The sequence below is a fragment of the Petaurus breviceps genome, unplaced genomic scaffold (genome assembly GCF_028583685.1).
Source record: "Petaurus breviceps papuanus isolate PSGF00001 unplaced genomic scaffold, PetGlider_PUasm1.0 181, whole genome shotgun sequence".
Classification (NCBI taxonomy): domain Eukaryota; kingdom Metazoa; phylum Chordata; class Mammalia; order Diprotodontia; family Petauridae; genus Petaurus; species Petaurus breviceps.
The window spans coordinates 16,066,535-16,091,195 of record NW_027185784.1 but is presented as its reverse complement, the minus strand read 5'-3'; the positions used below and the strand labels follow the sequence as shown (position 1 = coordinate 16,091,195).

The following is a 24,661-nucleotide window of genomic DNA, read 5'->3' as shown; positions in this document are numbered from 1 at the left end:
TACTCTTCTTACTCTCTTTTTGTAAACACAGTGCCAGGATAATTTAAAATGACTGAACCACACGGGCACAGTGCTTATGTCCTTGGCTGATATCTCTTATAAAATGCAAACGCAGATTGGGAGATTGAAATTGAAACTCATTTTCATACTTTTCATTTCAAACTAGTAATATTAAAATATCTTTAAGGATTTCTTTAAAGTATTTTCCCTACATCTCTGGAGGGCTTGTCATACTTAACCAACTTTCAAAAAGGCCTGTTCTCTTATTTTCTTAGAGATTTTTAAGTTTTGGGGATTACTTTTGAGTGAGGTAGATCTCACTTGGAATCATGTTTGCAAGTTACCTACCCTTAGGCACAGATTAGCAGGAGAAACTAAATTTGCTATAGGTTCCTTCAGGCACATTTCTTTGCCCCAAACAAGGGGACTGGTTGTTTTATGAGCCTGCTCTTCTTTGACAAAATGAAGAGTGGTCAGCTTGACTTTGGGTCTTTCTGTTGAATCTGCTTATCCCATAAGAAGGGCTTAATCTTTATTTAGTTGCTCTCCTTCCTCAGACTTCATTTTTTCCCTTTCTTAGCTCTGGTGCAAGTGGGTGCACTTCTAATGATATAAAAATCCTGAAAAACCAAACTTGAGTAAATGGTTCCATCCCATGAATAATTATCATTACTAGAAGTTCAGTAGGTGAAACATCAACTTCACACCTGAGACCATAGCTTAGAGTTTAGGTTAAAGGTTTTCTTACAGTCTGTAGCTTTATTCTCAGGCCCTGTGACAACTGCAATGATTCCAAAACCACATTTTTCTTCTGCATCAAATCCAAGCAGCACTCTGAGTCATTAAATATTAAACCTTGTATTCAGGAACATTATTCACTCATTAATATTGCATTGAGGCCTTAACTGCATTGTTCAAAACATTTTAGGATGTTATGCAAGTTTGTCAAAATACATTAACAAACTCACTCATGTTGAACTAAGCAAAAAATGACAAACTGTTTGCACCACAAATGTGTTGTGCCTAAGTTTTTGTACAGCGTAAGCATTTCAAGTTGAGCAAATACTAACATTTAGAAACCCCAGAAAAGAGAGACTGGGAGGGGATGGCAGCAGCAGCCAGATGGAATGAAGATTCATCCTCCATATAACACTTGCTATACCTCTTCATGAAATTTATGGTAATTCTTACTGCAATTTCTTTTTTCATAATTAAGAGTAAACTGAGAGTCAAACCTGATCTGTGCAAAACTAGTTGTCTATGAAACTATAGTGTCACTTACAGGGACCATTTTCAAATATCCATGTCTCTCTCTCATCTTGATAAATTTGATTTCATATAAGACACCCATTAGCTGCAGTATAGAAGGGAAGCATTTGCTATTTGTCAGAGTAGGAGAATGTGAATGTATCTAATTCCTTGATGCTTTTACCTCCCTGTTAGCTGTCATTGAAGGCCATAAAATTATTTCAGTGTAAAAGTAATATAAGAAGTGTTTTGAATCTAAAATATATTTATTGAAAAGAATTATTTGTTTTGATTAAAAAAAATCATGTAGTTAAAAGTTATATAAAATTTTTGACAGTTAATGTGGGGATATATGTAGTGTTTTGATAATTACTGAGTTCTAAGTGTTGGAAATAGTTTAAAGCAGACCAGAAGGATAATGTAGGTAGGGTTGTACATTCTTGATCATCTAGACTACTTCAAATGTAGAACAGATTAATTGTTGTTATGATGAGTGGATTCAGAGTTTCAAGAAAGATGGGAATAGATATTATGAAGTAAATAATGAAGGTGGTAGAGTGAATCCCTGCTGACTGAGAGCTAAATTATTCATTTTGTTAGTTTAGCTAACATGGTTCATGCTGTGTGGGATTTCAACACTGAGTCAATGACGAATATTGCATAATTAAAAATCCTTGATTCTTTAGCCCAGTAATACAGTTGAAATTTAGAAAGAAGTATTAGCCACTTGCAAATAGAATTTCAGCAGCTTAAGATCATGGTGGATACTATCTATCCTGTTCTTTCTAGGTTTTTTACATCATGAAATCAGTTGTGCAAGTGATGAACCATATGCCTGGTATGTTTTTATAGAGAACCTTTCAGTTCTAGTCTTTGTGCTGCTTGAAACTAAACAATATCATTTTTACTAAAAATGCTATTTGATAATCATGGCCTGTTCCTTAGATGAGCTGTGTTCCTGTTCCTATTACTTAACCATCTCACTTCAGACTTCTCAATCAGCAAGTATTTATTAAGCAGCTGTGGTGTACTTGGCACAATTTAATGGGTGAAACAACATGAAAACAATTATGTTCAAATAAGATAGAAAGATGCTGGAGATCATATATGTCTCATATATATGAGACACTGTGTGTGTGTGTGTGTGTGTGTGTGTGTGTGTGATATACAGGAAGAAAAATGGAGATTATTAGCCCAGGACAGGCACTAGCATTAAGGGAGATCCAAAACGGTTTCTGGTCAGAGTTGAAACTTTAGCTTAGACTTGAAGGTATCTAGGGAAGCCAAGAGGCGGACGTGAGGAAGAAGAGAATTTTGGGAATGGAGGAATAGCTAGTAAAAAAATGCTTGGAATCTGGAGATGGAGTGCCTTATTTGAGGTACAGTAGGAAGGCCATTGTCACTGGATTGAAGAGTATGAGGAAGGGGGAAGGAGGGTAGTAAGGAGTAAGAAAACTGGTTGGTGTGTTTGTTTATGTATGTCTGTATAAACACGTTCCAGACTTCTGTTTTGGGAAGATTAATTTGACAGCAGACTTGAAGTGGGGAGAGACTTGAGGTTGAGAGACCAACTAGCAGGCTATTATAATTTTCCATGCAAGAGATGATGAGGGCCTGCACCAAATAGTGACAGTGTCAGTGGAAAATTTTCAGAACTTTCCTTCTTAACTTGTATACATTTAAGAAATTTGTCACAATGGCCCACTTTTTTAGAATCTTTTTTTGCTTCCCTTACTTCTGAAACCTCCTTTTCCCGAAAAGAGATCAATTTTTAAAAATCATGTAGTAAATAAAAATAGTTAAATAAAATCGATTGACTTAGTGACACATAACCAAAAATGTGCCTTTCTTTGTTTCTGTACCTCTGCTCTTTTTCATAGGCATTGGCAAGTATGCTTTATCATAGTTGCTCTGGCAACACTCTATTTCATTGCATTAAGCAGAATTTTTCTTAAGTCTCTTGTTTTTCTTTTCATTGGTTTTGGCCATTTTTTGATCTCAGGGTTCTGTTCACTTTGGTGTGAACTGCATCATTTTCATACTACTTAGGGTTCTCCAGAATTTTCTTTTTGTTATATCTTATGGTGAATATTATTTCATTACATTCATGTAACACATTTTGTCATCTAAGAAGCAATCTAAGCTAAGGCACTGCCTTAGATTATAGTCCTGACTTCTCTCCAACACTCCCTCCCCACCTTCATCTCCCCTCTAGGATCAGAAATATTCTTTTGCTTATGACTCTTTCTCCCTTTAACCTCTGCCCACTCCCCATCCCTAATCCCCAATTGTCCTATTGAGTTAGATGAATTTCTGCCCCAAATTGTGGGTATTTCAGATAGGAGTGGAAAGGGAAGGGGATAAGAATTTATGTAGAACCTACTATGTTCCAAGTATTGTGCTAAGTGCTTTACAAATATTCTCTCATTTGATCCTTACAAACAGGGAGTTTGTGTGCTTATTATTATCCCCATTTTTAGTGGAGGAAACTGAAGCAATCAGAGGTTAAGTGACTTGCCCAGGGTCACACAGCTAGTAAGTATCTGAGACTGGATTTAAATATAGCCTTAGTCCATTGCTCTAGTCCAGTCTGCTTAGTTGCCTAGAGGGTGAGCTCTGCCACATTTACATGTACAGTAAAATCTACCCCTTCTTACTTCTTTTTTACAGTACATTATATTTCTCCTTTTACCTCTCTTCTTTCCCCTCTTAAAACACTCAAAATGGAAGCACATTCTCCTCCCTAAACATGTGCTTTTCCAGAGTGTCTTCAAAAAGCTTTATTTTCTCTCAGTGAAAATGTTAGCACTCTTCAGCTCATAACCTCCTTCCAGATGCTTCAATAAATTTACCTTTCTAGATTTCTCTGGACTCTTCTGTTTGTATTTTAGAGTTCTTGCTCTTTTCATCAGAAATATTTGAAAGGTATCTATTCCATTTAAAATGTTGTTTTTCTACCTGGCTGTGATAAGTAGGTCTCTTCTACCTTTTTTGAATATTCCAAGATTACCTCTCATTTATGGTGCCATGTCTTATTTGATCCTGATTATAGTTCCTTGATACTTGAACTACTTTTTTCTGTATGCTTACAATAATTTTTCTTTGACATAGAAGCTCTGGATTTTGTTTATGACATTTCTAAGACTTCCTTTTTGGATTCCTTTCAGGAGGTGATTAGTGACTTTTTTTCCATCTTGATTTTGCCCTCTGGTTCTGATAACTCTGGGCAGTTTCCATTTATGAGTTCTTAAAATGTAATGTCCAGGCTTATTTTGTTTTTTATTATGGTTTTCAGGGAACCCAATGATTGTTAAATTATTTCTCCTTGACCTGTTTTCTAGGTCAGTTGTTTTTCCTTACATTTTCTTTTACTTTATATTTTTTTAAATTTTGTTCTAACATTTCTTGTGCTATGAAGTCATTGAATTTTTTTTGATCCCTTCTGGGGTCCAGGAAATTCATTTCTGGGGTGAAGTTTATAATTTCCTCTTTTCAGCTATGTAATCTTCCTTTCTTTAGAGCTTTTATTTCAACTTTTATCTCTTGCTTCATTTTATCTAGGTCTTCATGAAATTTTGTGGAAAATTCTTTTTTTTCTTTGAGTTCCTGCAGTTATTACAGAGTTAATTTCCTTTTGGGGCAAAGAATATCTATATTTGCACTAATTTTTGAAACTAGTTGATGTTTTCTTTTATTTGGTTACTTTTCTTCTTTAGTTATTGAATCAAGGATTTCTGTTGGGCTAGTTTCCATCCTTTTGCTTTTTGGAATGGTTGGCCCTGCATGGTCTTTTCCCCTGAGTCCCCTGGGTTCATATCGTGACCTTTACCTTTCCTTGTTAGCCTCTTCCCCATTCCCATCTTGGAGGTCCAGAGAACTGAATCTTTAGACCCCTCTTTGATATCTTAGGACAGAGTTAGGGCCTTTACAAATGAGGCCTGGGCAAACGAAGTCTGAGGATTTCTTCACTGCTCTGCTCTCTGCCCCATGCCTTTTTCCTGGTATCTGAGCCTTCTTGAAGCTTTTTGAGGGATAGTGCCTCTTTCTTATTGCTCCCGAACACTAGATGGGACTAGATGGGAATCTAGACCAGAGAATCCCTGGTCTATCTCTTAACCTTTTAGGAGGCTATCTTCTGCTGGATGTGGCTTTTCTTAATACCCTATTTTGTATCAGTGATCTCTTTTGCATTTCTGGGGTGGAAGAAGTCACTAGCTGTAGTTTCATATTGGATTTCTTGAAAATTATATGGTCTGCTGCAAACTTGATGGATTTGTTGGAATAGGTGTGTGCCAGGTGGGAAGTCTGCCTGCTGTTCTAGGTAGCTGTCTTGGCTAGAAATCTTAATTTATCTACTAAGTAATCAAATCTTTACCTTTTGAAAATATTGGTTTTAAATTGAAGTAATATTGCAAGATACCACATGAAAGTTTACATTTTCATTTGTATTATTTAACAGAATTTAAATATGTTTTTAAGAAAAATACTTTCCTATTAAAAAAACTACATATTTAATGTTTTTATCCTTAGGCTATGTTTATGTAAATGACATTATCTTTAGATAATATTGAATAGGATAAAGAAAAAAATTTTTCCACTGGGAGATTGGTTGATTATCACTCATTGAGAAAAATGGGGTGCAAAGTATGTTATTCCATTGGAATTAAAATGGAACAAAAATCTTAATGGTACAGAGTGGACTGAGATCTTGCATGGCAGGATTTCCTTATCTTACATTAAACTACTGAGGTTTTGTGTTTGAGTTCTGTGTAATTGATGAAGAGCCAGCTAATGGGAGAAAAATTCAATAATATCATATTTTATTTTTCTATGAAGACTTTAATGTTTACAGCACACTTTGTTTCTTTTAATCCTCAGAACAATCTTTCAGGTAGGTAGTGTAAGAAGTTTGTTTTACAGATAAGAAACAGAATTTAAAATAATTTAAGCAATTTGTCAATTGCTTTGTAAGTGATAATACCTTGATTTCCAGGGGAGGTCTACTGATTCTCAAGGAAGTTTTCTTTCCAATGTATATTGCTTCTTGGCTTAGGAATAGAGAGATATTTGGGAAAAGTTTATAACTTTGAGGACTGTTGGAGGACTGGGTAATGGTAGTGAAGGTGACTCCAGGTAAGAAGTATCAGGAAATAACAGCTATTTTTAAAAAAGGATAAATAATGGGATGATGCATAAGTATTAGAGGAAAGAATTTATAAGGAAAAATATATTAAGAGATGAAGGTAAGAGTGGCTTGGCAGGGACAAAGGCTTAGATATATAGTACACTTGTGGCAATAACTTTCTCTTTACTTTTTGTTTACATTGCTGAAATGGCATGAATAATTTGTGCTAAATCAAGATAGGAAGTATTTTTCATATAACAAAATATAAGTTATTTTGAGCTAAGTATTACCATGTACTAGACATTATGGTACAATGAATGGAACGAATTTTGGATTTGGAAGCAAGAAGCCAGAGTTCATCTCTTTGTTCTGCTTTTTATCACCTTTGTAAAACTTGGACAGGTCACTTGACCTCATTGGACCTCATTTCATCTTTGTAAAAGGAAGGGGTTGGACTTGATTACCTCTATTTCTTGTAACTGTATTCATGATCTGTGACCCCCTAGGGGTCTTCTTGTGGGAGATAACATTTTCAAGGTGATGTTAAGTGGGGAATTACATTTCCCCCCACTTAGTAGTGTTTTGTTTTTTACAATTACCTGTAAAGATAGTTTTCAGCATTTACTTTTATAAGATTTTCAATTCCAAATTTTTCACCCCCCTCTCTCTCCAAGAGAGCAAGCAATCTGATACAGGTTATACATATATAATTGTATTAAACATATTCCTGCCTTAGTCATATTGTGAAAGAAGAATCAGAAAAAAAGGGAAAAATCACGAGAAAGCAAAAAAAAAAAAAGAGAAAATAGTATATAGTTCCATCTGTATTCAGACTCCATAGTTCTTTCTCAGGATATGGTTAGCATTTTCTATCATGAGTCTTTTGGAATTGTCTTAGATCATTGTGTTATTGAGAAGAGCTAAGTATTATCATAGTGGGTAGATCACTGTGGGTATGATGTGCTCCTGATTCTGCTCCCCTTACTCAGCATCAGTTCATTAGGTATCTCTGAAGTCTGCCTGTTCATCATTTCTTGTAGCACAATAATAGTCCATTACATTCATATACCACAATGTATACAGCCATTTCTCAGTTGATGAGCATCCCTTCAATTTCCATTCTTTGGCCACTACAAAAGGAGCTATTATAAATATTTTTGTACATGTGAGTTCTTTCCCATCTTTTATGCTCTCTTTGGGATCCAGACCTAGTAGTGGTACTCCTGGATCAAAGGGTATGCACAGATTTTATAGCCCTTTGGGTGTGGTTCCAAATTGTTCTCCAAAATGGTTGCATCAGTTCACAATTCCACCAATACTAGTGTTCCAGTTTTCCCACATCATCTCCAACATTTGTCATTTTCCTTTTCTGTAATATTAGCCAGTGTCATAGGTGTGAGATGGTACCTCAGAATGGTCTTAATTTGCATTTCTCTGATCAGTAATGATTTAGAGCATTTTTTTCATATTATTATAGATAACTTAATTTCTTTATCTGAAAACTGCCTGTTTATATCTTTTGACCATTTACCAATTGGGAAATGACTTGTATTCTTATAAATTCGACTCAATTCTCTATATTTTTGAGAATTGAGGCCTTTATCAGAAACACTGGTTGTAAAAATTGTTTCCCAGCTTTCTGCTTCCCTTTTAATCTTGGTTGTTTTGGCTTTGTTTGTGCTAAATTATTTTAATTTAACATAATCAAAATCATCCATTTTACATTTCATAATGTTCTTTATCTCTTGTTTGGTTGTAGATTATTCCCTTTTCCACAGAACTGACAGATCTAAATAATTCCTTGCTCTTCTGATTTGCTTATGGCATCTCCCTTTATGTCTAAATCATATACCAATTTAGACCTTATCTTGGTATATGGTGAGAGCTGTTGGTCTATACCTAATTTCTGCCATACTATTTTCTAGCGTTCCTGGCAGTTTTTTTCAAATAGTGAATTATTATCCTAGAAGCTGGAGTCTTTGGGTTTATCACATAGGAGATTGCCATAGTCATTTACTGCTGTGTTTCTTGTGTACTTAACCTAACACACTATTTCTTATCCACTACCAGATAGTTTTGATGCTTGTCACTTTCTAATATAGTTTTAGACTTGCTAAGGCTAGGTCACCTTTCTTAACATTTTTTTTTATTAATTTCCTTGATATTCTTGACCTTTTGTTCTCCTAGATGAATTTTATTATTTTTTCTAGCTCTGTAATTTTTCGATAATTTGATTAATAGTGCACTGAATAAGTAAATTAATTTATGTAGAATTGTCATTTTTATAATATTAGCTCTGCCTAACCGGGAGCAATTGATATTTTCCTGATTGTTCAGATCTAACTTTATTTGTGTGAAAAATGTTTTGTATTGTGTTCATGTAGTTCCTGGGTTTGTCTTGGTATCTAGATTCCTAAATATTTTGTATTGTCTACATTTATTTCAAAAGGAATTTCTTTTTCTGTCTCTTGCAGCTGGACTTTGTTAGTATTATAATAGAAATTGCTGATGGTTTGCGTGGGTTTATTTTATATCCTACAACTTTGTTTAAAGTTGTTCATCATTTCTAGCAGTTTCTTAGTTGATTGTCTAAATATACCATCATATGATCTGCATAGTGATAATTTTGTTTCCTCATTGTCTATTCTAATTCTTTCATTTTTTTCTTCTCTTTTTGCTAAAGCTAACATTTCTAGTACAATATTGAATAATAGTGGTGATAATGGTCATCCTTGTTTCATCTCGATCTTACTAGGAAAGTTTTTAGCTTATCCACATTACATATAAAGCTTGCTGATGGTTTTAGATACTATTAACCATTTGAAAGAAAACTCCATTTATCCCTGTGCTTAATGTTTTTAATAAGAATGAGTGCTGTATTTTCTCAAAAGCTTTTTCTGCCTCTGTTGAGATAATCATATGATTTCTATTAGCTTTGCTATTCACATAGTTGATTATACTGTTTTCCTAATATTGACCTAATTTCCTAATATTGTAAATATTCATCCATTTCAGTTAGATTGTCAGATTTAATTTCCTCTTCTTTGGTGGTGAATTCACCCTTTTTCATTTCTGATACTGATAATTTGGTCTTTTTTGTTTTACTCAAATTAACCAAAAGTTTGTTTTATTGTTTTTTTTTTAAACCAGATTTTAGTTTGAGTTATTAGTTTAATAATTTTCCTACTTTCAATTTTATTATTCTCTCCTTTAGTTTTCAGAATTTCTAATTTGATGCTTAATTGGGGATTTTTAAATTTGTTCTTTTTCTAACTTTTTTAAATTGCGTACCCAATTCATTGATCTTTATTTTATTCATGTAAGCATTTAGCGATATAAAATTTCCACTAAGAGCTGCTTGCTGTATCCCATATGTTTTGGTATGTTATCTCATTATTGTCATTCTTTTTGATGAAATTATTGATTGTTTCTATGATTTGGTGTTTGACCTACTCATTCTTTAGGATTAAATTATTTCATTTCCAGTTAATTTTTTTCTGTATTTCTATGGCCCTTTATTTCTTTTAATTGCATCATGATCTAAAAAGGATGTATTTGTTATTTCTGCCTTTCTGCATTTGATTGTGAGGTTTTTCTACGTTTGTGATATCTAAACTTTTTAAAATTTCTATTCACCTCCTTTTTTTGTGGTTAGATTTAACTAGTTCTGTGAATTACATTTTAAATAAAGAATTGAAATGATGAAAATTAGGACCCTATTGATAATATTAGTGGGTGATTAATTGTTACGGCTTTATTTTGTTTGGTTTATTACAAAATGTTAAATTTCTGGGTAGCATTGTTACTACTTTGTTTAAAATTTTTTTCCTAAACATAAATTTAGTTTCTTAGGTTTTGAGTGAAGCAACCTAATTTTCTATGAGCTGTTTGAGAATGTAAATATATTTTCCTATATTTCTGAATATCAATCAGTTCACAGGAATTTCCTTTAGTACTTTACAGTATGTTTGAAACTGTTTTAGGACAGAAGTGTTAGTCTTGCTTTTTATTTTCTGAAGTGAGTAATATAAGTTGGAAGTTGTACATTTGCTCAATCAGTATTTTTTAATAGACTAAAATAGTTGAACTACCCTGTTTTAGCTTTTGTGTTTTAAAATATGTAGCAAACACTATTTTGATTGCTAGTTCAGCATTTGTTCCAACAAAGTACAACATATTAAATTAAAACTTGTCATTAGCATTAACAGTGACCCAAGAGTTTGTAGTCATTCATTTTTCTTTTGGGGTACTCGAAGCAGTTTTCTTTGGTCATTAGATAGTTTACGCTTGATCATCAGCCTCCATAATACTCTGTGCTCCCTGGTAGTGTGTTGGTAAAATGTTCGTGTATTTTGAAGAAATGATGCAGAGGCAGTTGTGACTTATACAATTCTTGATTTAATCTTAAATGATTTAAGCCAATAATCTTATCTCTTGGTGCAACAGTTTCCCACTTATTCCCCTCCATGAAATGGAAGGATTATCAATTTTCCTTTCTGTTGTATTTTACAATTATGTACTTCCAAAACAATAGTTTCTGAATAATAATTTGTGGGGTAAGTACCTTTCCAATTCATGGTCTTATACAGTTGTTGATGGCATAGCCAAAGTGCAGATGGACCACTGTATCTGAGAATGACCTGGTAGATACTGTTCAGTAGTTAAAGCAATTCAGAACAAAAGTGTTTGATACACAGTTCACAGTAATCATATTAGCTCCAACCTTAGCTCAAATGTATCTGAGATCGAGCTTATCTGGGTATTGCCTCCAGTGATACAGATTGAATCCCATCCATTACATACTCATCCTTTGTGACCTCTCATGAAATTGTGGAGGAAAGAGATGACCCCAATATACTGAAGGTCTTCCTTGCTTTCTTTCTACATTAAGAAGATAACTTTGTCCCTATGAAATTCCACTTACTCTGTTTATGATTAGCTCATTCTCTTCCTATCATGCATTTCCCTGATGACATTTTCTTTCTATAAAAACTAAAAATAATAAATTAAAAAGAACAAAAACAACAACAACAAAAAACCCAACCCAGAATCTTCTTAACACCTTTAATGTTCTTCTAAGTCAGTCAAATTACTATGGAACCAGGTAAAGGTACCTCTTTCCTTCCTTGGCTGGGGTTTGTTATTTTGGCTTAAGCTCAATTAAAGCCCTCCAGAAAAATCTGCTAACCATTGTTCTTGATTTAGAATGCCTCTAAAGGATTCATGATGGGAAATTTTTGCCATTGAGGAAAGAAGCATATATAACTTGGTCTGCCTCCTTAAATGACCATAAGAGATCCATATCAGTGACCAATTTATTCCTTTCTCTTTAATTTGGCAGGTTATTTATTACATTTATTATCAGAGACAGTTTGTATTTAAGAACCTCTCACTTCAATGAGAATGTGATGAGGAAAAAAGTTGTTTAAAAAGAGCTTGAGATACAAGGGCAAACCTGACTTTTGTTTGTTTCATTAAGCTTAGTCAAGCCACCCAATTACATTTTGCAAATAAGAAAATCTTACACTAAACTCCTACTGCTTTACTTAAAACTCTAGAGAATTTAAATGAGGAAGGATATGTGTTTAAAAGAGGACAAATTAAATGAAATTTGTATCAGGAGTTTAATGTGAGTATGATGTTAGACCAAGTATCTAAAATAATGTTTCCTTTCCTCTCCCTTAGGTAAAACCCTTTTATTATTTCGGAAAATACCAAAAAGTACCAAACTTCTCAAGAGATATCTTTAATCTTGGGAAACCCTTGTTAATAATAAAAAAAACTCTATTTACTTTATAATGTGACTTTTCTTATTAGAAAACTGCCCTTGTATATTTAAGTGATGCTTCTAATGCCATTTCAATTACGTGGCTGCATAAAATCAGAGCCTATCTTCTTCCCTTAGGGCTGTGCCACCCTCCAATTTTTGCCAGATTCTTTTCTTCACTAAATCAACCTGATATCCACTTGAAAACTCAGCCATCAGGATGTGGCTAGTCTTACTTTTACTATTATAGTTTAGGGAGATAGTGAAAGCAAAGACCTATTCATTGGTGGTAGATTATTGGTACAACATACAGAGAATTTAGCAGGTCTCACTGAAGTCAATATATCTAACATGGCAATTAAACACAATAGTGAAAACTGACATTTTATTAAGAGAAAAGGGTTTTGATATTAGGAGGGGTTAAAAAAAAAACCCAAAACTGCTGCTCCCCGTCATAAGGAAGAGGAGATTATGGAGTGATTTCCTGGAGATGTATAGCATCCGAAATGATAAAGGAAATGCTAAATGAGTTGGGGTACAAGTATAGAAACTATATGATCTGAGCATCATCAGCCTTAAGTCTAGACCCAAAGGAATGATCAGTGACAAAATTTAGCTTTGTGTGTGTGTGTGTGTGTGTGTGTGTGTGTGTGTGTGTGTGTGTGTGTGTGTGTAGAATATTGTTATCTGATATATGATCAACAGGAGCAGCTAAGCAAAGGAAAATGATTAGAAGAAAATATCACATTGAATGAATTGTTAGTTTTTTTTTGCAATCATTTTCGATATTTCTGGTGTGCTACTTTCACTTGTATACCTTCCTTAGGCATTGGATTAAAAAGGTACAGCGATTCCAATTCTCTGGTGATCATATTTTCTTTTTTCTAACCAGAATCTACTAGAACATAATTCTGTGTGTAGAAATGCGCAAAAAAATCTCCTGGCAAGTGATATAGATGTGAGTAAAGCCCCACACTGAAATCTTGTATTTTCTATGAAAGAAGGGGTCCTTTGACCCTTATTCAGAGTTGCTTTTTATTTAACATATTCTTATCACTTATTATTAGGAGAAGAAAAATAGAAGAGAGGGAACAAGCCTGGAAATTATAAGGCACGGGTAGGAGTAGAAAATAGAGATAAAGCGGTCATAGAACAATTTGTAACAAAATAGATTGACCAGAATTCAGTCTAAAATTATGTGTACACATGTGTGAGAGAAAGCATGTGTGTGTGTATACATATATGTATACACACAAATACATACATATAAGCACATATGCACCCTTATTGATGGAAAGAAACATCGGAAATATTTGCATGCAGAAGATAAATAGACCAGCACAACTCTAAAATCCAAGAACCTTTCTGCATCTCAGAGCCACTCCTATTTTTCTAAGAAGGAAGGAGGGCTTTTCAGTGCTTCTTGACTTATGGGTTTATTCTTGTTGACTTTGGTTTTAGATGTCTGGATTTGTTTCTTTCCTTCTGACTAGGTCTCCAAGGACTGTGAGAGGAAAGGGCAGTCCTATTAGGCTCCATTTATTCTTATACATTAGAAACAAGTAGTTTATTATCCTTACTGAAAAGGCCTAAGTCATTTGAAAAAAATTATCTTTTTCTGTGGCAAAGTTCTGTAACAGGGCCAAAAACAAATTATGCTTTTTTTTGAAAAGTAAGAATATAAATTTAATTGATTTGTGAACATTTAAATGTTTTAGCTTTGTTAATATTGTTTTCATAGCTTATATAATTTAACATTGAACTCCTACAAATCTGCTGCTTTGTGGCAAAATGACTTACCCAACTTGAGCAGTGAGGTGAGTTCTATAGGATTTGAAAATTGATTATATTTCCTACCAGAAGTATGCTTTTGCAAAATGTGTACATTATATAATAATATTTAGAGCTAATCATTAAACTTTTCCCTCCTCTCCCTCATGGAAGCAATGAACATGAATTTGAACATGTCCCACAAGATAGTATAGAATAGAGGGCATGGCATGCTGTGGTCCATGGGGTCATGAAGAATTGGGCACCATTGAACAGCAATTCCAATCCCCAACTGTATTCCTTAATAACAGGACTAGGACTAAATTCTAGAATATTTATTTATGTTTTTACAAAAACCATATTTCTAACTTAATGTAAAAGGAAATCAAAATTACTCACATATAGTTAAATTATATATCCAATAAAGAAAAAAATCACATTTCTGTAGTGTTTTAGGGTCCGTCAAACATATTCTTCTCAAAGCCTTGAGAAGTAGGTTTTGAAAATATTATTCCTATTTTTCAGAGGAAGGAATAAAAACTGTAAGAGATTAGATAAGTAGGTGATCACACAATGCAGTAGGAACAGTATTTATTTTACAATAAGTTAGGAGGATTTCCTGTTAAGGAAGTAGGGATGATTTGAGACTTGCTTGGTCCAGAAGACTAGAAAGCCCTGGTTTTGTGGAGTTTCTAGAGGTTGGCCAGAGATCTTCCTGATGTGCAGGACATCTTTCTTGTTTGGTGTTGATGTCATAGCAAATAGAGGTGGAAGCATAGCAAGTAGAAGAGAACAAGTTCTGTTGTTAGTAAAATATTCTTTTTGGTTGTAAGGAAAGTGTTTCATTGCTTTCCAACCCTGAGCCAGAATCACTGGACTTGCCTGAACTAGTCCTGACCCGGAATTACTGAGCTGGTGTTTAAAGTGGCATTTGACCCAAGTTCTCTTAAATTGAATCCAAGTACCCTACCTACAATGGCATGCGACATACATGAGAAAGATGTTGGCCAACAGTGAAAATAATTCTTTCTCTTCTACCTGTCCTTGAAATTGACCGGCTGTTTGTCTCTGTAAAATTATGATTATCAAAAGGCAGCCCATTCAGTAGGCTCATTAGTTAACCAAATTTTAAAATAGATAGATAGATGCCTTTTTATCTTTAAATGAGTCATTTCTCATATTGTTCCAGATTTGTAACAAAGGAAAATAAATTAAGCAAAAAAAAAATCTAAAAAATATGTTTGACATTGTATGTAATATTCTGTCCATCCAGTGCCCCGTGTTTCTGCCATCAGTGAGGAAGTGTGTTTCATTATCTTTTCTCAAGGACCTTCACATGTTTTTGATTGAGCAGACCTGGATTTTGTTTTAAGGGAACTTTTCATTTACTTTGTTGTAGTTATTGTGCTTATTGCTTTCTTTGCGCTATTTTTCTCTGCATTAGTTCATAGGTTTAAGAACTGAAAGAAATCTTATAAGTCGTCTAGTCCAATTCCCTTATCTTACATATGAGAAATCTGAGGCCCTCAGAACTTATTTGCCATATGTGTTGAGCTCAGAGTATTTGGCTTCATATCTTCAAATCTATTGCTTTTAGAGTGTTTTATGAAATGGCATCTTAGAGTTATTTTAATTTGCATTTTTAATTTTTTAATTTGAATGAGCTGTTAAATGGTTGTTGATAGGCCACATTTTTTATCTTTTGAGTATATAAATCAACAGATGCATGACACTGTGGATAGATATAGTCTTGGATTTGGAATTAGAGTGATCTGAATTTTAATTTTTTATATTTTATCTGGATTTTTATAATACTTGTTTTCATAATATTGCGTATACGTGTATTTCTAATCAAAATCCAACTTGATCATGTTATATAATTTTGTTAATATATTTATATAGTCTCCTTGCTAATATTTTATTTTATGCTTTTCCTAATCAATACTCATTAAGGACATTGGTCCTTAGTTTTCTTTCTTTTCTTTCTTCCTACTTTAGGTATCAGGGCCATATGTATCTGCATAGGTATCTTCCTGATATTGAGTAGAGACGTGGAGGACTAATTGGATAGAATATTGCATACATTGTCAAGTATAGACAGTATTTTGGATGTTTTTGCTTATTTTCCTTTGTTCCAAGGGAGACTTCATTCTGGAAGAACATTAGTAGGATCTTTTCTTTCCTTACTTTTGTAAACTATTTAACATTAGAACTAAATTTTCTTTGAATGTTTGATAGAGTTCACTTGTAAATCCATGTTGGTTTGGGTTTTTCTTTTTTCATTTTCAATTTATGGCTTGCTTAAGTTGTTTTTCTAAGAATGAGTTATTTAAATTCTTTATTTCTGTTAACCTGTATATTTTTTATTTTTGTAAAATTTAATCCATTTTCATTTATCAGTTTGACATTATATAACTGGATGAGATAGTTTCTAAAATTTCCTTTTCCTCTCTTTTTTTGTGTGAATTTTCTTTGCATTTCTAATGGTATTCTTGGTTTTCTGTTCTTAAACCATGATCAGTTTTGTTCATTAAAGGGAACCAGATTTTAATTTTGTCATTTTATGTTTTCTTCTTTTTTTTGCTTAGGTTTGTTTTTTGATTCATTGCCTTTCCAGATTTTTAACAGTTGTACATTCATTTTGTTGCTCTGTTCTTTTTCTCTTGTTCATTTCTCCTAATAACTACTTTGGTATGTTATCTTTGTATTTCAGAGTTTCTCCTCAGCTATCAGTCAACAGATAGTTATTAAATGTTTGCTAAGCCCTAAGAACTGCACCATGCTAAGTGTCAGGGATACAAAAAGAAACAAAAAATCCCCCCCCCCCAAAGGCCCCCAAACCCCAGCCTATGACCTCATAGTCTAATGGGGGAGAAAACAAGCAAACAAATATGTACAAATAAATCATATGGAGACTAAATAGAAAATAATTAAAAGAGGGAAAGCACTAGAATTAAGAGGAATTGGGAATCCTATAGAAGTTGTGATTTTAATCTAAACTTTTTTTTTCTTTTTTGGAGAGGGGAAGGCAGGGCAATTGGAGTTAAGTGACTTGCCTGATGTTGCATGGCTTGTAAGTATTAAGTGTCTGAGGCCGTATTTGAACTCAGGTCCTCCTGACACCTGGGACGGTGCTCTATTCATTGATTTTAGTTGGGACTTTTAAAGGAACCAGAGGCAGTAGGGAAAACATTCCAGACATGGAGGGCAGCCACAGAAAATGCCCAGGGTCAGCTGAAGTAATGTCATGTTAGTGGAACAGCCAGGAGAGGCCAGTGTTATTGGATTGAAGAATATATGTTGGGGAGAAAGGTGTTAAATAGACTGGACAGGTATCAGAGCCTAGGTTATGAAAGACTTTCAATACCAAACAGAGGATGAAGCTCTAGTCTTTTTGTCATGATTTTGTCAAGATTTTCAAATCTTTTGTTGCATTATTTTCATTTTTCTCTGTAAGGATCACATTCATTTTTACAGAGCAAAATTTTCTTGGTTATAATTGTTTTTGTTTTACTTTTTGGAATATCATTCTAATATGTTCTCATTTTCATAATAGGTCCCATCAAGTTTTCTTGTGATCCTGGCTCTGGTTTGTTGGAACTTGAACTTTTTCTTTCTAATTGCTTATAGTATATATATTTTTTAACCTTGAAGCCCTCAACTTTGTCTATGACGTTCCTGCCAGTTTTATTTTTTTGTTTTATTTCAGGAGTTGATATATATATATATATATATATATATAATTTTTTTCCTGTTCTCTTCCCCCCCCCCCCCACTTTGCTTCAACTTGACCTGAGCATTTTGCATTCATGAGTTCTTTATTTCTTTTTTTTTTTTAAGCAATTGAGGTTAAATAACTTGCCCAGTGTTACATGGCCAGTTTTTTTGTGGGGTGTTAAGTATCTGAGGCCGGAACTGATCCCAGGTCCTCCCGACTCTGGGGCATGAGTTCTTTAAATATTCTGTCCAGCCTTTTTTCTTTTTCTTTTTTTTCATAGTTTTTAGAGAATTCAATGATTCTTAAATTATCTTTCTTTGTCCGGTGTCCTGGATCAGTCATTTTTGGTAGTAGATATCCTAATTTTCATCTTTTTCTTATGTCTTTTTATTTTGTTGCAGTATTATTTTAGGAATAAAGTTTTTTTAGGGTAAAGTTTTTTTTACCTCCTATTCTAATCTAGTTAATCTCCCATTTTTTCCTGTCAGAGATCATATTTCCCTTGTAACTCATTTTTATTTCTTCTGGGTTTTTTTGTAATCCTTGTGTCAGTTATGACCTACTATTGTCTCAAGTGCTGCAAATGCCAGTAAAGGTAAAAGATAGTCTTTATTCTGTAAGAGCTCACATGAGGGAGACAGCATGCAGACAACTATGGACAAAAAAACTACATACAAAATAAATGGAAGATAATCAGTGAAGAGGAAAGCTTAGTCACTTAAGGTGTTTAGGAGAGGTTCTTGTTGAAGGTGGAATTTTAGCTGAAATTTGAAGGAATTCAAGGAAGCCAGTAAAAACGGATGGAGTCCTGAGAGCCCTGAAGTCTTGGGGGGTAGACTTGTGGCAGTGTGCTGCCTATTTTGGGTCCTTGTCTGAGATCAGAGAATTAATGGGTTTCCAACTGTAAGAATTCTCTGTAAGAATGCTATAGACCCTGACCCCTGGAAAGGAAGTGCTGCAGGCTTCAAGTGTACATGGAGCTTTTCCCTCCTTGAGCTGCCTCCTGGCTTCTTTATCTGCACTTTTACATCTTCCCTGGCAGAACCACCTTCTCACTGCCTGCAGGTTTCTGGCTGTCTTTTTTTTCCGTTCTTGTATTGGATGAAGAATCTTGCTCAGGCACTCTTTTAGGTATCTATAGTTAATTATACTGGAGAGGTTGCCTCATTGGTTTGTTACTACTCTACCTTACTCAGGGAAGGGGAAATATTTTAGGTATCCCCCCACCAAGACTTTGATGGTTTCACACAGTTTGGTGACTAAGTAGCAGTGAGCACAGAAAAAAATAAAAGCAACATAGATTGTTTTGTGTGTTCAAATATAGTACAATATAACAGTGACCTTGATTCACTGAGAGAAGATATATTTAGTCACTTTTGTTTAAGAATATCTTGAAGTTTATGTTTTAGAAATATTCCGCATTTTAAAATTTGTTTTCTTACTTGATTGGTGAAATCATAATTTTATGGGAAATTCACTATTTCGAATGCTTAATTGCTTGATGATAGATAAGATACTACTCTGATATGATTTCTCCTTTGTCATCTTAAATAGATTTCTCTATTGCAGAGAGAAAGCATTGAACAGATATTCTTAGTCTTTTTTTTTTTTAATAGACCCCTTTGGCAGCCTGGTGGAGCTGATTTTTCTCTTCTCAGTATAATATTTTTAAATACACAAAATAAAATACCTAAAGTTTCAGAGGAATAAAATTATATTGAATTGTAGTAATCAAAATATTAAAAATGAGGCAGCTCAAGGAGGAAAAAGCTCCATGTACACTTGAAGCCTGCAGCTTACCTACCTAACAGCCCCTTCCTTTGTATACTTTTTATGTCCTTGTTGTCTCCCCTTCTCCTTGTGATCCTTCCTTCAAACTTCTTTATCTTTATTCATATAATATCACATTCCTGGAAATGACTCTGTCTCCCTCTATCCTACTCTACCCTGCTCTTTAATGTATATTCCTTTCTTGAGGGCCCAGCTTGGGTGGTACCTCCACCATGAATCTTCCCTCACTCACATTCCTTCCACACAATTGAAAGAGATCCTTCTCATGGCATTTTCACCTGTTATCAACCTATGTGACAAGTGAAATCTGAAATAACTGAGGAAACTAAGGTTCAAGCTTCCGAGCATATTGATGCATTAAACAGTGCATGCTAATTGCATAACAACTTGGGACCAAACCTCCTCAACTTGGCATTGGACCCCAGATGTAGGGGGAGACAAATTTTTATGCATTAAAAGACAACAACAGAAGTGTTTCCCCCACCAATTGTCTATTCAATCAAAGAAACAGTAACTGATTGATTAGTAGAGGACCAGTTTCCAGCTAAGACTTATAGGTTGCTTGACATATACAATTGTGAGAAAACTCTTTGTATCAGTCTTTGGATCTGACTGGGTTTCTGGTAAACCTAAAACTATGTTCTTATTTAAGGATCTTTAAGCAACAGGTTGAGGTGGTCCAACTTACCAGCCATCCAGGACTAGGTTCAAACCATGTAATAAAATTTTCTCATAATTCCCATAATTGAAAAAATTTTCCTCACAAGACAAAAATTGGAATAGACTACCACAATCAAATAAAAAGGGAAGTGAGTGTGTTTCTCTAGAATTGTGTCACAAGATGGAGACAGTGTGGTTTACTCAATTCCCACAATTCCCTTGCCTGGAATAGGGCTCTGTACTAGATCCTTTCCAGTTTCACATTATTTGTTTAGGAATGATTTTGATGGTAGACTTAACAAATCTGAAAATCATATAAAACTGGAAAACATAGATAGTACATCATATTAAAGGATGGAGGTTAAAAAAAAGTTGTTGACATTCTAGAACTAGTAAGTTGAAATTTAAGAGTGTTACAAAGAAAGCTTTTTTTAAATTAAAAAAATCAACCAAGTATTGCTTTGGAAGAAGTGCTTAACAAAATAACAATAACAAAAAATAGTTCATTTGGGGTGGGGAGGAGCCTTTAGAGTTTTAGTTTTGCATAGATCCTAGGCAGCCCTTAGAATTTAAGGAAAAATATATGGATACATATAACTATGATTTTGTTTACTCCAAAATCATTATGAGCCAACGGTAGATGAAGAGTTGATGCAAATTTAGCACAAGTTAAAAGTGTAGTATCCATGACAATTGTGTGTATTCTTTTGTGGTCATGTCACTTCTGGAATATTTTGTTTGGTTTTGAGCTCTGCTTTCTTAGAGAAATGATATGACAAGCTTTCAGAGGTGGGTAAGAAGGCTTGTAGAAAGGTCTGGAATCCAGGTTGAAGTAATTGGGTGGGAATTTTCCGTTTGTAGAAGACTTAAGACATTTTTTTTCAAGTTGCTTGAATAGCAGTTTTGTTGAATTGGATAGATTTATTATATGTAGTTTTATAAGCAGAAAATGTTTTGATTTAGCTTGTAGAAGGAAAAGTTACAGTTAACATTTTCCATTATTGAAATGTACTCTTTTCTGAGGTAGTGGATAGATTATTTAAGCGATGCTTGGATGACCATTTTGTAGTGATGGGAAAGAAGGGGAAGCTAGAGTACATGATACCTAAAGTCCTGCATGATTCTCTTTTCCCATTAACATTTTGTATTTGTTTGATTTCAGTACTTCAGTAGGTCATTTGACTTTAGTGTATGAAATATATTTGTAACTAATTAGTATTGCTTTTAATCTTGTTGACATACATATACTGTCTTATTTGGTGACTTTTAAACATCATCATGGTTACTAAAGAAGATAGGAATTAGGAATTTAAATGCTTAAAATCTAATTTACCAACTGTTGAAATTAACATTTAAGTAAAGAAGAAATTATTTTTACATTATGCTTTTTCTTTCTTTGTAGAGTAAAACATGGAAAAATCCAGGCACGTGAGGATATCAACAAACTTCTGGAAAGAGAGAGGGCTCTCACCAATGAGCAGTTAACTAGAGCCATTCTTCGAGAGAGAGTATCAAGTGAAGAGGAAAAGTCTAAGGTGAAGCATTTGGTGAGTATTGTAGATTTTCTGTAAATTTGCCAGCTTTTAAAGTTTTTAATGTTTATTTTTCTAGTTATTTTCCTCATTTTCATGTCTTATAACTAAATTTCTGTGATTAAACAAATTGGTTCAAGGCTTTTATCCCCATGTTAGAACTGTTAAGCCATTTTTGCTACTAGACCAAATGCCACAAGCTCCTCACCTTGCCTAAAATACGTATGTTTGTTGTTTTCCCTGACTGCTTGAGTTCTTTTATGCTTAAAATCTGTGACCAACAGCTTGCTTTGTGTCTCTATCCGTTGTCATTCCCTGCTAACATAAGCATCAATCAATGGATTTGATAAGTCACTTCTGAATTTGGGAGAGGGAAGAACAAAGAGCAGATCAGGGGGACCCTAAGAGGTGAGTAGTAAATATTTGATTTTTACTTTTGTCATAGGAAACAAAAGATACAGGTGAAGGGGGAAGGCATTGTGAAAAATACTTTTAAACTGGTGAAAGAATTAATAATAATCAGTTTCCCTTATTTCTCTTTGTGCATACTATTTAGCGATTAAAGTGACCTGTCCATATTCAGAGAACTATTCAATCAGGATCATTTAGCACTGTTAGATTCTTAGACTTTACCTAAGCTCAATCAAATAAAAATGCCTCCAGTGGAGTGGAAAGCAGCCTTTTCTCTTTGTGTCTCAAAAACCTAAAAAATAACCTGTCCTGTTAAAGCTTTCATTGTCTTGTTCTTTTTGCTTATCTTTTGCTTCTGCTTAACGTTTGCATTATCACATCTCCTTTTTTCACAGTGTTGTGAATATTTGATTTTTTTTGAATGACTGAAAAAAATGACTTTTTTTAAGTAGGAAAAGTTCTATCTGACCATACTTAGATAAGATCACAATTCTTTCTAAATGATATTTTAATAAGGGTGTTAACATATCTAGTTCTTTCTTTTATATTGCTACCCTTTTAGAAAAAAGAACGATGACCTAAATATAATGCCCCAACTATTTGTTGAATTACATTTACAATCTTTAATGTATTCTAAGACTATTTAAGTATATTAGTGGATAGGGGAAATAAGTTTGGGAAAGAAGAGTAATATCTCCACATGATAGCCCCTACCTAATAATTTGACCATTGGTTTACCATATAGAATACCAGTGTTCTCTTCTGAAGATACCTTTTATTTGATACTTGCGTCATTCATTGTTCTGGAAGTCTTGACTACTGCCCCTCTCTGCTTTCAGTGAGAATGAACTTCACTCTAAGGAGAGTGAATAGCTGTAAATTGGGTAGTCACTGCTCTTGGAAGAGGAAGAAGAAATAAAACTAAATTCCTCTTGACCTTCCACATATGGGAAATGTGCTAGAAAATTTGTCAGCCATTTTTTGTAGGAAGAGAACTTGCTTCTTCTTTAGTGCTATAGTTTGAAATATCCTCATAGTGTTCTTTTATACCCTGTGTACACCTTTGTATCTATCCCTTCCAGGAGAGCTTACATACTGCTTAACCTCAGAAGAGGCTTTAGAGATACTCATCCACTTCAACATAGCAACCCATTCAGTCTGATAAAATCACAGATTTGCAAATTATATATATATATATATATATATATATATATATGCATATATATATTTAAAATGATAGTAGGAGGCAGGTCTTAGGATTTTTTTTGCAGGGGGGGGGAAGCAATTGGTGGGATTGAGATTGAGTAGCTAGTAGATTATATTTATTGGGTTAGAGTGCATAACAAGCAAGCATGGTGAGAAAGTGTAGCTAGGAATGATTAAAGCCCTTACAGAATACACACAGTTGACAGAGGCAGAGGGCTGTAGGTCACAGAGCAAGGTGGACCCCTAAATCTATGGCCAGAGTAAGGAAAAACAACAAACCTATGAAGTTCAGGAAGAACCATCATGGAAGCTAATTAAACATAAAAAAGATGCCTTCTTAAGTGTTAGAAAACTAGAAATGATATCTCTCTTGTCCCTTATAATAGTAAATAAACTATGAATCTGGATATTATTACATATCCTAAAAACTATGGAATGAAGTTGAAAATTGAAAGGCATTCTTTTACCTTGCAGTATGAAAAAAAAAGAGAAGAATTTGTCAGTGTTAGTTTAGCACTGTTCAGAGGTTGTCATGTTAAAAGATTTTTATTGATCATGTGGAAGGTTTTGAGCTATTGATTCTGCAAGAGATGCTAAGATGGAGAAGATCTAGATCTATTCTTTAGATAAAAATAGCTCTCAAGCAAAGATTCTTAATTGTTTTGTGTACACCTTTTGAGGTCTAGTGAAGGTTACGGACCCTTTCTCAGAATAATGTTCTAAATGAAATACATAGGAATAAAATAGCAGTCAATTATATTGAAATAAATTAGTTATCAAAATGTGTATTTTTAAAAAATCCAAGATCACAGACCCCAGTTAAAGACCTCTGTTCTAGAGGGACAAGGGACCATTTAGTGCAATAGCTTGACAGAAATTTTCCTTAAAAGTATCCAATTCCAGTTGATTATATTCTCTGGTTACTTTCCAATTATCTCTTCTCGAATTTGGTTTCTTAAATGTGTGTCTACCTACTTGTAAGGATGTATTTTTAGTGACTTCTAGTGATGATTGGTCCCAATTCTTAAGTCAGGTATATTTTCATTTCACATTAGTAAATTGGTACTTTGATTTATGAATCAGTCTCTTAAGAGTTATATTAGTGTCAATCAATCGGTTTTGTCATTCTGTTCATTCTTAATTGAACTGATAAATTTTTGAGATTGCTAGTTTAAGGCCCTCTCTTTCTGGAAGGAGGTGAAACCACTGAATTTCGTCCAGAGACAGAATGTCATGCAGATACGTCACAGCAGTGCGTTACTTATACATTGGTAGGACTCTGAGAGTATGAAGTTATCTTGTGAATTTAGATTCCATAGAGTAGGTGGGGAAAATTGTCCATGTAGCCTATCTATAAAATTATGGGGGGATAAGAGAGAGACAGACAGAGAGAGAGAGAGAGAGAGAGAGAGAGAGAGAGAGAGAGAGAGAGA

General features: G+C 34.0%; 1 protein-coding gene and 1 long non-coding RNA gene across 2 annotated transcripts in view; one reads left to right on the top strand and one right to left on the bottom strand.

The window, feature by feature from the left end:
• The window catches only part of CHCHD3 (coiled-coil-helix-coiled-coil-helix domain containing 3), a 347,503-nt gene that overhangs the window by 110,955 nt on the left and 211,887 nt on the right, over nt 1–24,661 (top strand). The window contains exon 4 of the mRNA XM_069087258.1: nt 21,482–21,626. Within this exon, the coding sequence (XP_068943359.1) occupies nt 21,482–21,626 (145 nt within the window). The remainder of the gene's footprint in view (nt 1–21,481; nt 21,627–24,661) is intronic.
• The window catches only part of LOC138160616 (uncharacterized), a 30,353-nt gene continuing 18,505 nt past the window's right edge, over nt 12,814–24,661 (bottom strand). The window contains exon 3 of the long non-coding RNA XR_011168176.1: nt 12,814–14,645. This is a non-coding gene — a long non-coding RNA (uncharacterized lncRNA). The remainder of the gene's footprint in view (nt 14,646–24,661) is intronic.